At 39.9% G+C, this 13,497-nt stretch overlaps 4 protein-coding genes across 5 annotated transcripts; 2 read left to right on the forward strand and 2 right to left on the reverse strand.

The window, feature by feature from the left end:
• Positions 1-666: 666 nt before the first annotated feature.
• On the forward strand, positions 667-2,699 carry LOC117571976 (membrane-bound alkaline phosphatase-like). The gene is made up of 3 exons (XM_034254481.2): positions 667-1,053; positions 1,109-1,799; positions 1,853-2,699. Exons 1-3 carry the CDS (start codon positions 667-669, stop codon positions 2,356-2,358), a joined length of 1,584 nt encoding a protein of 527 aa, XP_034110372.1. The 3' UTR covers positions 2,359-2,699.
• Position 2,700: 1 nt separating this feature from the next.
• LOC117571978 (uncharacterized) lies at positions 2,701-3,622 on the reverse strand. Of its 2 annotated transcripts, none has more exons than XM_034254482.2 (2): positions 3,215-3,622; positions 2,701-3,161 (listed from the first exon to the last, which is right to left on the reverse strand). In XM_034254482.2, exons 1-2 carry the CDS (start codon positions 3,533-3,535, stop codon positions 2,706-2,708), a joined length of 777 nt encoding a protein of 258 aa, XP_034110373.1. In that variant the 5' UTR covers positions 3,536-3,622; the 3' UTR covers positions 2,701-2,705. The 2 variants fall into 2 exon arrangements, with proteins under 2 accessions (XP_034110373.1, XP_034110374.1); XM_034254483.2 differs by having other exon boundaries at positions 2,701-3,156; positions 3,215-3,535.
• On the reverse strand, positions 3,603-8,594 carry LOC117571973 (DNA repair protein RAD50). The gene is made up of 10 exons (XM_034254475.2): positions 8,425-8,594; positions 7,782-8,352; positions 7,514-7,727; positions 6,284-7,453; positions 6,160-6,226; positions 5,751-6,107; positions 5,524-5,693; positions 5,204-5,464; positions 5,036-5,138; positions 3,603-4,980 (listed from the first exon to the last, which is right to left on the reverse strand). The coding sequence occupies exons 1-10, from the start codon at positions 8,491-8,493 to the stop codon at positions 4,033-4,035; spliced, it is 3,930 nt and encodes a 1,309-aa protein (XP_034110366.1). The 5' UTR covers positions 8,494-8,594; the 3' UTR covers positions 3,603-4,032.
• A 289-nt stretch (positions 8,595-8,883) lies between these two features.
• Positions 8,884-13,393, forward strand: LOC117571975 (potential E3 ubiquitin-protein ligase ariadne-2). The gene is made up of 3 exons (XM_034254480.2): positions 8,884-10,009; positions 11,309-12,666; positions 12,734-13,393. The coding sequence occupies exons 1-3, from the start codon at positions 9,931-9,933 to the stop codon at positions 12,884-12,886; spliced, it is 1,590 nt and encodes a 529-aa protein (XP_034110371.1). The 5' UTR covers positions 8,884-9,930; the 3' UTR covers positions 12,887-13,393.
• The last annotated feature ends 104 nt before the right edge of the window (positions 13,394-13,497 follow it).

Raw genomic sequence — 13,497 nt, forward strand, 5'->3', positions numbered from 1 at the left:
ATATAAGAAAGTTAATAAAAATTTAAAATTATTGAATTATGAAGAAATAATTATAAATTAAATATTAAATTTGAATTTAGATTATTAAAAAGAATTAAAATATACTTATTAATTTTTTTTGTAAAGACCTATCGAAAAAATATTATATTTAACATTCGATTGTATATTTATAAATAAAATAAAAGTACAGGCTAATTCGACTCTTAACAGATTTATAATTATGTATGGATTAAATATTTTTGGGGAAAAGGTATTAACCATAAAATCCAAAAGCTGTACAATATATTGAAGATTTTTTTTCGATTTTTATAGTCTATTATTTTGGATACTCAATGGAACTAAAGAGCGGAAATTACAAAAAAAAATATTTGATTATTTCAATGGTCACAATTAAATTTCAACCAATGTATTTTTCATCAACCTATTCTAATATTCTTAGACTCTACTATAGCGAGATAAAAACTTTCACTTAATAAGTGTGATTTAGAAGATGGCCAAAAATCTACAACACGAGATGTTGAAGACCAAGACAATAAAATAATAAAATGTGGTTTCGCTAATCGTAATGAATGTGCAGAAACATTTTGAAGAAATTGTATATAAAAGACATATTCTCCCTACAAAATTTATCAGTACATCATACTCCGAATTCCAAACAACATTAAAATGTATAAGAATCGGTTGATTCTCCTAATTCTCATGGTCGGAGTAACCTGGGCTAGGGTAGAGGAGATTCATGATCCCGAGCAACTAACTGGCCACAAACTGGTGAACAATCGGCTCTTGGAAGACATGGCCACCAACAAGTATACGCCTCCAGAAGAAAAGGATCCACAGTTCTGGTACAATTTGGCATACGAAGAATTAGCCAAAAGACTTGAGTTGCCACAGCCCAATGCAAAGAAGGCCAAGAACATTATATTCTTTCTGGGCGATGGCATGTCCCTCTCCACTGTGGCAGCAGCGCGAATCCTGAAGGGACAGCGTCAAGGAAACACTGGCGAGGAGTCCTCGCTCAGTTTTGAGCGCTTTTCCCACTCCGGCCTGAGCAGGGTAAGTTTATACCCCGATTACATTTTGAGATAGTGACTGAGAGCTTCTATTCCAGACCTACTGTTCCAATGCCCAAGTGCCCGACTCTGCCTGCACAGCCACCGCTTATCTGTGTGGCGTGAAGACGAACATTGTCGAGATCGGCGTCAGTGCTGCCGTCGACTACAACAATTGTACCGCAAGCCAGGATCCCGTCAATCGTTTGACCTCTATTGCGGAATGGGCACAGAATGCGGGCAAATCAACTGGTATCGTGACCACAACAACTTTGACTCATGCCAGTCCATCGGGTGCTTATGCCAAGACTGCGAATCGCTTGTGGGAATGTGACACGGATGTAGCCTCTTATGGCGTCGATCCCACTCAATGTATTGACATGGCCACTCAGCTAGTTACCCAAGTGCCCGGCAAGAATTTCGAAGTAATGTTCGGTGGTGGTTTCGGCAAGTTCGTGCCTTCGACAATTCAGGATCTTCATGGCAATCCTGGCGAACGTTCGGATGGAGTTAACCTCTTGTCTAAGTGGCAGGCTCAACATCCTGGTGGCGTTCTGGTCAGCAATCGAAAGCAACTTCTAAGTGTTGATACAACCTCTGTGTCCAGTATTATAGGACTCTTCCAGTCTCAACTCATGAAATTCCATTTGGAGGCAGATGAAACCTATCAGCCTACGTTGTCGGAGTTAACAGAAGTGACAATCAAAAAGCTGAGTCAAAATAAGAATGGTTATTTTGCATTTATTGAGGGTGAGTTTGTCAGAGTAATGTTTCCAAACTAATCTAATAGTTATCAATTAAAGGTGGACTCATTGATTATGGCAATCATTACAATAAGGCTGGCTACGCTCTCGATGAGGCGCTGGAATTTGAGAAAGCAATACAGCTGGCTCGGGAGATGACTGACATTGAGGATACTTTAATAGTGGTCACTTCGGATCATGGTCATACCTTGACCATTGCAGGTTATCCTGGTCGTGGCACGCCCATCCTTGGACTCAATCATCATGACACCGATGTCAATGGCGTGAAATATTCGGTGCTCAATTATGCCGTGGGGCCCAACAACTATCTGGATAGCGAGGGAAACCGCATTGATCTGAGCGATCAAATAGGCGGCAATGATTTTGTGTTTCCCAGCTATATAACGCAAGCGCAAGGCACTCACTCGGGTGATGATGTTGGCATCTTTGCCTCGGGTCCTCAAAGCCATCTCTTTACTGGGGTGATGCAGCAGAGCACCATTCCCCATCTGATGGCTTATGCTGCCTGTATTGGCAGTGGACCGAAGGTCTGCGATGAAGTGTGAGAATAAAGAGAAGATTCCTTTGCCTTGTGCGAGGAGTTTATTGAGCATAAAGAGTTGCAATTATATGAGTATTAGGAACTATTAGAAATTGAATGGGGATATTGAAGTTTACTGTGTATAAAGTGGGGGTAATTTCGAACATACTAATATATTTATAATTTAGATTACATTCTATTTTATGAACTACTTCAAAAAGTATCAAAAATTTCTCCAAGAGAATCCATCTGTAATCCATAGGGTTCTAATAGAAATTTGAAATACTTTTTGAAGAAATCCACTTTAAGAATATTATCACTTGCTTTTTGAAATATCCTTTCAAGCATTTTTCGTCACTGGTAGTATATTCTCTAATTCTTTTTCTTCTTGCCTCCTTTCTTGCCTTTCTTTCCCTTCTTGCCTTTCTTTCTTTTCTTCTTTTTATTTATCTTACGAACTACTTTGTTAGCAATCTTTACTCCTTTTACCGGCATGAATTCAATTTTCTTGACCGGCGGTGGATAAGTTACACAGATTTCTTGCTTGGCGATCTTCTCTTTGTCAGTTATCATTTTAACCGGCACGACGTGCCAGTTAACCATTTTCTTCTCTGGATATATTTCAACATCACAGCAATTGGAAAGTAGTACTACGTCGTTATTTCCCGTTACAGTTTCGCGCAGTCGTAGCTCCTTGTTACAATCAGAACAATCGGTGCTCAGTCTGCGTATACGAAATTTCATGGGAAATATTCGACCAACTTCAGTTCCATCACTCAACAGACACCAATGCTTATAATCGCGCCTTGGCGGAGGTCTTTGTCTAAGCTAGCAGAACGTTATATTGAAAATTATCAAAGCAGGAGGTTGGAAATATTTACCTCTTTTAAATGCAGACTCGTACTGAGCGGTCTGCATTTCGAGGAGCACAAATTGTGTGGATGACGATTACTGGCCAGAGCATTAAGATTGCAAGTTTTCTCTGGTTTACGATAATCCGGCGAGCACTCTTTCTTTATATCTATTAGACGACGCACAGGCGATTCAGGCTCCAAGAAATTGCGGACATGTCCAACAGTTCGGTTGTTGCCATCGGCACATGGTTGACCAGTCGGTTCAAAGCAACTTTTTGCACATGTCTGCGGTTGGTTTTTTTTTAGGATGCGATGCCATAAACGACAACTATTGGATGGTCCCGACATTTAAGCGGGCAAATTCCCAGAAGAAAAATTTTAAATTTATTAAAATTTAAGCATGACAGAAAAAAACTTTAAGGATATAATACGAATTTTATTCAAAAACATAATAATCATATAAAAGATTTTATCTGACAATATTTAAAATGCAATAATGAAAGGAACTTACGCCTCAAATGGAATACATATAATGAAACTTAAATCTAGTAATATTCAATATTATAAAAGAGAGTTACCTTCTGAAAGAAATGATAAAATCACCTGGTAATATTTAAAACATAACTTGCTGCTTCCTAAATCTGATAAAAGGGAATATTCAAAATAGCAAGCAATTTAAAACTGATGTTAAAAAAAAAGTTGACTGCAGCTTTAAATTCACACTTTTGATACTAGTAATGAAATTAAGGTAAGAAAATAATAAATGGCATCGGAAGTATTCAATATCATTGTAAAATTCATTTTGCAATGTGATTGTTCCACGGAATATTAACGATAGTAAGTTATTATTTTCCATCAACACGCACCATTTGTATGACGGATTTGCATTGCGAGTTTCGTTGTACTCGATGATATCTATTAATCTTACCCAAAGATGAAATAAATTCTTCATCGTGAGTGATTATAATCAACATGAAATTCGATTGGATTTGTCGTTCCTCCACAATGCTATTGAGAGCCTCACAAAGCGACATAATATTGTCCCTGTCCAAGTTTGTGGTTGGTTCGTCGAGAGCTAAAACGTTACAGTTGCTGCTAAATGTCTCCGCCAGAGCCATTCGAATGATGAGCGAGGCCAGAACACGTTGACCCGCACTGCAGCGACCTCGCATCTCAATTTCCGAATTGTTTTTCGACTGCACAACCTTATAGTTGTAGGTCCTGCGGCGATTTGCGGCTGCAGTTTTCGTCTCGGGCTCTTCGGCTTTGATTTGAATGTAATCAATGTCGTTACCTTTGTATATCATGCGCCAATACTGACGAATCAAGCTATTAATGTTGTTCATTTTCTCAGCGTGAAACTGAATCAATGCCCATTCCAAAGCAGCACGATGCTCGCGGAGATCATCAATGCCACAACGCTTGACAGCAATCTCGTACTGAGCACGTCGATAGTTTTTAAGAGACTCCTTGTACTCGGGCTTATTGACTTCCACTTGCAGCTTGTTTAGATGGTTCTTTATTTCGCCCAACTGGCCAAACAATTCACCACGACGCTCTGACGATATATCCTTCTTCTTAATCAATTCGGTCTTTTCTTTCTTAATGTTGGGAAAGTCCATGTTTCCCAATTGCTTGGCTAAAACAGCACAGTTTTCAGCCAATTCCGTTTCCTTCTTTTGCAGCTGCTTTAACTCACGATTGTCTTTCAGATCACGCTCAAGACTCAGTTGACTAAGGCACTCGGTTTTAATTGTTTCGAGTTGTTTGCTACAAGCCGTGATTTCAACATCCTAAGGAAGCAAAAAGTGTGAAGTAAATGTATACATTGAAGTTATCAGAACCTACCAATTGACTGAGCTCATCTTTGGTAATAATTATGGTTGAATCAAGTTTCTCCATTTTCTCAGTTAGTTTCATGTTAGCAAACTCTTGTGCTTGCTTATTCAATCTAAAAAAGAATTTTAACAAGTTATATTATATTGCTTATATTGAATTAATTTATTATTTGCAAACCTTTGAATATCCTGCACAATCATCTTGTAGTTGTTGTATTTGCTGTTCAACTCCAACAACTTCGATTGTTCACTTTTCTTGAGTCGTGCCTTTTCCTCAATTGCTGCGTTCAAATTCTTTTTTAATGGCTGCAAATTTAACTCGAGCTCTGACATTTCAGTTGCTATTGTAATCAGCATTCGTGTTAGTTCCTCGAGTCGCTCCTTAAATTGCGGCAAACTTTGCTGTCCCTCCTGCAGCTTAATTCGCTTCTCTTTTAAGCTGTAATATGACAGTTTATATCCAGTCAATTCTTCAAATGATTTTATATCATATCTAACCCGTTTCTAAATTGTCGCAGACGATTCAACGCCTCGGTTTGCTGCTCAAATGCATGTTGATACATCTCCAGTTCTTTGGATTCGGTTTCTAGCTCCTTGGACACTTCATTCTTCTGAGCTTGCAGTGCGTCAAGTGATACGCTGGCATCATAGTTCTCTGGTAGTTTAAGCTAAATTGTAAATATAAATATTTAATCGAATACTTTTCTCTTTCGTTGGAAACTTACTTTGAGTTGATCTAGATCTTTGGTGAAGCGCAGCGATTCCTTAAGCGCTTCGTCAAGCAGCGTCATGTCACCCATCATGGAATTAGCCAGCTCCATGTTACATGTAGGTTCGGCAAGAAGACTCATTTGAGTTTCATATTCGGCGACTGAGTCACCTAGCAACTGCTTGATATTCTCCAATTCCTTCTTTTTCAGCGGAAGAGTTTCCTTGAGTTCTTTAACCTTATCGATAGCTGGCTTGATTTGCAACAAGTCTTCATATTTTGACTGCTCCGCCTTCAGTAACTTTTCGGATCGAGTGATGTTATCAGGCAGCTTTTGTATTTCGTCTGTTAACTCTGAGGTTAAATCGCAGGCCTAAAATGTGCGCAATTTAGTTAAAAGTTTCATGTTGAAAATGCTTACGCACCTCATCGCCAGACATATTACGATGGCATAATGGACAATTGGTTTGTTCTTCTATTTTTTGAATATACCTAAAGAATAACAAAAAATCAATTACTGATAAGATATATTAATACAATAAAACTCACTTCTTGTACATAGCTTCCGAAGACTTGAGGGCACCATGTTCAAGTTGCAGTTTGGCAATTGTTGTCTTGCTGCGAAGCATAAGCTCATCGTATGAAGTGGAAAGACACTTTTGATATATTCGCTCGTCTAACTGTTGTATTTCCTTTTCCATGCGCTCAATGTCACCAATTAGATTCTTTCGTTTTATTTCATACGATTGCTCTTTAAGCTTTTGCGCATTGGCTTTGTCGTTCAAGTCAGTGATTTCACGACGTAGTTTATCGTAGACATTTTGCAGTGAACGGCGATAGTTGTTTGTGATTGGCTCCTTGAAGAATATAGCTAAATTATCGCTATGCTTACTCTTCACACGATTTACTTCCTGATTCTTTTTATCCAGTTCTTTCTCTTTGAGCGTAATCTCAGCCATTAGCTTAGATATGGAGTTCAAGAATGTTAGCTGCTTATCCAAACTCTTAAAGCGCGTCTGCTTATCAGCAACACTTGCCTTTTTGCTGGCTATAGTCTGGCGACATTCGTCATGATTAAAGCTGCGATTGGCGTTCTCATATTTCTCATCTGTATCGGATATTTGCTTATCGAGTGCTTTCAACTGATGCACAGAAACCTCAATTTGCTTAATTTTGACTTCTAATTCCTCGCTCTCCTGCTCGCTAGCTTTCTTTTGCTTTTCCTGCGATTTGAGGCTTTGCTCCGACCTGGTTATTTCAATGCGGAGCTCATCAACCTTTGCCTGCCGCAATTGATCCGCCTGTTCGTTGCGTGTGCTCAGCTCAGTAATCTCAGTTTGCTTGCTGCTCAACGTCACATCGATCATTTCCTCCAAGTTCTCAGGATTTTCTCTAGTCTTTCCATCTATGTTGACTTGCAATTTTGTGCAAAAATCGTTGATATTATTTGTTAGCTGCATTTTGCATTCCTGCTCGTTCTTGCGCTTTTGTTTTGTCATGTAGAGCTCTTTGTCGTAAGTGGCCAAGGTTTTTTGCAAATCCACATGGGAACCTTTGATTTTTGTGAGTTGCTCTTCAACCTCAGTGCGTTGAAATTTTACTTCTGACATACGTCGATTGAAACTCTGTATTTCCAAGTCAAGTTCGACCAGCGATCCTTCAAAATGCTTCTTGATATTCTTCGAAAGTTTTCCAATTTGCTCCACACAGTTCTTGTGGCTGCAATAAAAAATATGAATGAAATGACTTGAATTTCAAGAGCAATTAATGGCACATTACGTGGTATCCATTTCAACCTTTCGTGCATTGTATTTGCTGATCTCGTATTCAATATTTCGAATCTCCTCCAGTCGCAAATCAATGGGCTTTACTTCCTCATCGCACTTTTCGCATTGCATTTTAATATCTTCACATTGTTTCTCGTATTTTTGCAAGTTTAGCGTCTTGTCATCCATCTCCTTTTTCAAATGAGCCAATAGTTTCATGTTGGAAGCTAAACAAAACAAAACTTTACTAAGTAAATTTGATATTTAATTAATTTTCTCACCCATTATTTTAAGATCGTCACTCGCCGTCTTGTGCATGCTGATAATGTGATCAAGAGCTTTATTGTAATTGACAATGCCAAATATGGCATCGAATTTATCTTTTAGTTTCTTGCCCTCGTCCAGGGGCCAGCTGGAGTCTTCTTGATGGCAAAAGAGGACACTATTTATAATCGCGTTGGAGACACCCATGAAATCCCCAACCGCCTGATCCGCGTCTGCATTTCGATAGCTCATTGATTCCAATTTCTTGTCACTGCTATTGCTATTGCCATGGTGGGTGATAGTGGAGTCCATGGTCTTGAATTGTCTTTTCTTGTCACGAGACAGCGAAACTTTCATGCTGCGACAAACCGAAAGGCGCGCATTATTCTTATCCCTTACATCCATTTTGATTTGGGCCAGGGATTCGTTTCGTCCCGATATCTTAGGATCGTGCACAAAGTTCTTACCGCTATCGCTACCTGGTGGACATTCGCCCGTGAGTGCATATTTCAGACATTCGATAATCGTTGTCTTGCCACAACCATTTTGGCCAAGAATCAATGTTATTGGTGATGTGAATGTGATGCTCTGTTAGTTTGGAATCCAATGATTAACTACTGCGCATTTCAGTAAATTTTGATAATTGAGAAGGATCGTTACCTGAGCGTCTTCAGCGTTGGATCCAAAACTGCGTATGCCTTGAATAGACAGCTTTTCTATAGTCGACATATTGTATACGCCAAAAAAGAACTTTGAATAAACTACTTATTTCACAATAAGCAGAAACTAGAATAACGCAAATTTGCCGGTCTTTTGGGTAAAGGACCGCAATTTGAATTACAAAATGTACTATTTTACGTCAGAAGATACTAAAAAAAAAAATAAAAATTATTTGTTTTATTAAATGGACGCAATTATTGTATAGATTATTAGATATCAGCAAGAGTGGTAAAATGCAAATACATTTCTACTTATCATTCAAATGTCTCTTTGAAAAAAAGTCAGATTATGTTTAAAAAAGTTTTATTGGCCACACTCGCATATAGTTGCTGTTCAGTGTGGCCAATTTCTTAGTTATGGAAGTAATATATTTATGTTTACTTCAGACTACAGATTGCCCATCGCGTTGGCTTTGGTCACACCGGTTTTTCGTAGTTCTGTGTCGCAGAGCGTTTAATTTTCTCATGTCTTATTAGTAGTACTAATAAATGTAAAAGTGCAATAGCGAATAAATCAAACTGCGCAATTTGCAATTAAGATTCACTGTGCGTCAATGTCTCATACCCGTCGTTGCGATTGTGTGTGTCGTGTGAGTGCTAGTGTGTGGGTGAGTGCAAGCAAGCAATCAAAGTGAGCGGGGGGTCAAGTGAAAGGGGAGAGTAACGAAGTCAGTGCGCGAGAACGAGAGCGAGTGCACAGCGGTCGTCGTCGGTTGCTGCTAAAAGAAAAAAATCGTAAAAGACAAAGGAAATTGTATGTGGCCAGAGTCAAAGAGTCATTGCATTCTCTGATTGCATTAAGTAAACGCAGCAAAGTGATTAAAACCTGTGCGCACTCGTTGTTGCAGTGTTGTTGTGTCCTCGGTGCATATGTCTATTAATACACACAGACACACACACGCACAGCATTGATTGCAGCTGTAGTGTGTATGGTATGTCTTTGACTGAAAACGAAAATAAATCGGCCTGTGGTGTGTGTTCCGGGATCTATTGACAGCGCCCTGCTTTATCCACCCCGCGCGAAGCCAACAAAGCTGGAAGAGTTCCAGTGTGTAAATGTTGTAAATGGGGAGTGCGACGTAACAAGAATTGCAACGAACCCCACGGCAAACAACAACAAATAACTAAATCTTCCACCACCACAATCACAATCACCAGCAGCAACAACACCACCACCAACAACAACAGCAACTGTTACAAATATAGCAGCAATAACAAAAGGAACCCCGCCAACCCCCTCGCTCTTGCAATAGCCTTGTAAAAAAGTATTTTTACGTTTTTGCTTTACTCGCCGCCCTTCAGTCAGGCAAGGCAACGGGAACAGCCAACTAAACAGCAGCGAACCGAGCAACTTGCACACGCACACTAGCGCACACATATACAACGACGGCAAGGCTGCGCTGTTGTTGTTCCCCACTCCTACTCCACTCCTGCTGATAGAGTTGCAATGGACTCGGACATTGAAATGGAAATGGAATCGGACAACGATGGGGAATTTGATGACGATTATGATTACTACAATACAGGTAGGCTATGGGGGGCCACAATGTCCCAAGGACGCATTCTGCAGTTTATCGATTACACATGCGAATCGATTACACACAGTTTGTTTTCTTATTGGCAGAGCCTTTTGCAATGCATATGTGAGTGTGTGTGAGTATGAGAAGCTCGCATGCGATTTGGTTATTCACCTTTGTGTAATAAATACAAACACACACACGTACACATGGCCTTTGCATTTAACCTTCTGCATAAAGTCACATGCAAGTTGGCGAGTTGGGTCTTGACATTCGCCTTTTGAGTTTCATTTGCCTACATAACTAGGGGTCTTCTCACCCTCCCTTCTCAAGCAAGCAACTTGCCGTAACCACAATACAATTTGTACCTAGTATTTGTTCGGTTCGTTACGTTTTGCTTTCTGACCATGAAGCTTAAATTATGAAATTGAACTTGAAATGGTCGTTCGTACGTTCAGTCAGGCCAAAAGCGAGGCATTATTTGTTTGTTTGTGTATATGTGTTTGTGTTATTGCCACCTCTGCTTTGCGCTCGCGTAGCACATGCGTTTTTTTACCTGCCCCCGCACCACACCTTCTCACTCACCTACACAATCTAGAGAGATGCGTGCTCAAGTGCATTCTGCCTTTTTTACGTGCATTTTCTTTGCTCAACTGTTTTCAGCGTCTGCTGACCTGTCTCTCTCCCTTACCCTATTTCCTCTCTCTCACACTACTGCTTTTCTTATTTACGCTTGCTCACGTTTTGTTGCGAGCTGCGAGTAGTGACGGCATAACGAAAATCTGATTTGTAAGCCGTCGACGTAATGTTTGGCCTTCAATTTCAATTTTGGTGAACACTCGTAAAAATGGCAATCAATCCAAACGAACAGAGTTTTATTTTTCATTCCTCATTGTTTTGTTGGGGCTTTTCTTTAGATTCTCCACACCTGCAAGCAGGTAGTGGAAATAGCCAATTCAATTCAATCAATTATTGATTGCAGCTGGCGCATGGTTCTCAGTAGCAGGACAATAGCACAATTTTAAAGTCACAATGAGCATTTGATAATACTATACTTAGAAATCAAATTCATACCAAGTGAAGTTAGTATATAGTAAACCATTTTGGGCCGCATTGTTATTCAAATTTATTAGAATGCGGAATAAGATAATAATTTTCCAATAAGATTCCTCATTTGGCTAAAACATAATATAAAATTAGATAAATTTTCTTAATTTATGATAACTAGTTCACAAAAATACTTTTATTTTTTCAATTTTCAAGTACTACATTAAACAAAAATATTAAAATTCCGTTGCATATTTTTAGGCGAAGACTGCGATGTCGAAAGACTCGATCCGAAGCGTGCTGATCCCGAGTACTTTGAGTATGACTGCCTCACCGTCGAGGACATTGAGAAGTTGCTCAACGAGCTGGTGGAGAAACTTAACACAATACTGCAAATAACGCCGTCGTTGGCTAAAGTGCTGCTTTTGGAACACCAGTGGAACAACAATGCGGTGGTGGAGAAGTATCGCCAGGATGCGAACGCGTTGCTGGTAACAGCGCGCATCAAGCCACCCACAATTGTTGCGGACTCAGCCTCGACGAGTGCAGCTGCAGCGGCTGCTAGTGCACAGCTGTTGAGAATAGGCAGTTGTGGCTATAGAACTGCGTCGTCATCTGCATCCTCCAGCAATAGCAATAGCAACAGCACGAGTACGAGTTCATCGCTGCTGTCTTCACAGTATAGGAAAATGTGCCCGGTTTGCGCCAGTTCGCAGCCGAGCGATAAGTTCTACAGTTTGGCATGCGGACACTCGTTCTGCAAGGACTGCTGGACCATTTACTTTGAGACGCAAATCTTTCAAGGCATCTCCATACAGATTGGCTGCATGGCGCAGCAGTGCAATGTGCGAGTGCCAGAGGACTTGGTGCTAACGCTGGTCACACGTCCGGTGATGCGCGATAAGTATCAGCAGTTTGCGTTCAAGGACTATGTGAAATCACATCCCGAGCTGCGTTTCTGCCCGGGACCCAATTGCCAAATAATTGTGCAATCATCGGAGATCTCCGCTAAGCGTGCCATTTGCAAGGTCTGTCACACGGGCTTTTGCTTCAAATGCGGCATGGACTATCATGCGCCCACTGACTGCCAGATCATTAAGAAGTGGTTGACGAAGTGCGCCGACGATAGCGAGACGGCAAATTACATAAGCGCACACACCAAAGACTGCCCCAAATGTCACATTTGCATCGAGAAGAACGGCGGCTGCAATCACATGCAGTGCTTCAATTGTAAGCATGACTTCTGCTGGATGTGCCTCGGCGATTGGAAGACGCATGGCTCCGAGTATTACGAGTGCTCGCGCTACAAGGACAATCCCAACATTGCCAATGAATCGGTGCACGTGCAGGCGCGCGAAGCACTTAAAAAGTATCTGCATTACTATGAGCGCTGGGAGAATCATTCCAAATCGCTCAAACTGGAGCAGCAGACGATCGATCGAATGCGGCAACGCATCAATGCCAAGGTTATGAATGGCAGCGGCACCTGGATCGACTGGCAGTATCTTTTTAATGCAGCGGCGCTGCTAGCCAAATGTCGATACACGCTGCAATACACCTATCCCTATGCCTATTATATGGAGGGTGGTTCGCGAAAGAATCTGTTTGAATACCAGCAGGTTAGTTAACATAAATTATTTCAAAATACAATAGTTTTACTCATAATTGATGTTTTATGTATTGCAGGCGCAATTGGAGGCTGAAATAGAGAATCTATCGTGGAAAATTGAACGAGCCGAGACAACGGATCTGGCTGATCTCGAGAATCAAATGGATATTGCGGAAAAGCGTCGCACCACTCTACTCAAAGACTTCTTTCCTGTGGTTGGAAAGGTATAGGCTTCCTGAAAATCTACAAATGATAAGATGATGAAATGATTAGCACAAGATTCATTTTATTTCGTTACTAGCCACTGACAGTATAAGAGACGCTTATATAATAATTATAATAAACAATAATTATAATAATATTAATAACAATAATCCATATTCAAGTAGTCTAACAATTTGTAGCTAATTTTTAAATTAAAACAAAAAACAAATATTCAAGTGCATATGTAGCTATAATCTAGTTTCTATAACTTTAAAGTATGATTAGTTATTATCTTATACTAGCTGTGAAATTTGAAAATTCACTTAAAATCGATTTAACTGCAATATAACGCCTTGCGCAGATCAATAGCGATTAATGATATAGGGAACCTGGGAAACACCTCTCATCAGTTTTCTAAAAACTTAAATGACATCAACTTAACTCCTTCAAAACATTTAGCGTCATTGTCTGTCAATATTTCAATTCAATTCAATTCATTAATGATAACAATGAATAAAGAACATATGAGCCTTGACGGTTTTAGCCATTGTGAGAGAATTGCAGGAATAAATTATGGTTTAGTTCTAAGTCTTATTATGTCGTATTAACTTATTGTAGCTGAATGCTCAGCTGAAAA

This window comes from Drosophila albomicans, chromosome 3, assembly GCF_009650485.2.
Source record: "Drosophila albomicans strain 15112-1751.03 chromosome 3, ASM965048v2, whole genome shotgun sequence".
NCBI lineage: Eukaryota > Metazoa > Arthropoda > Insecta > Diptera > Drosophilidae > Drosophila > Drosophila albomicans.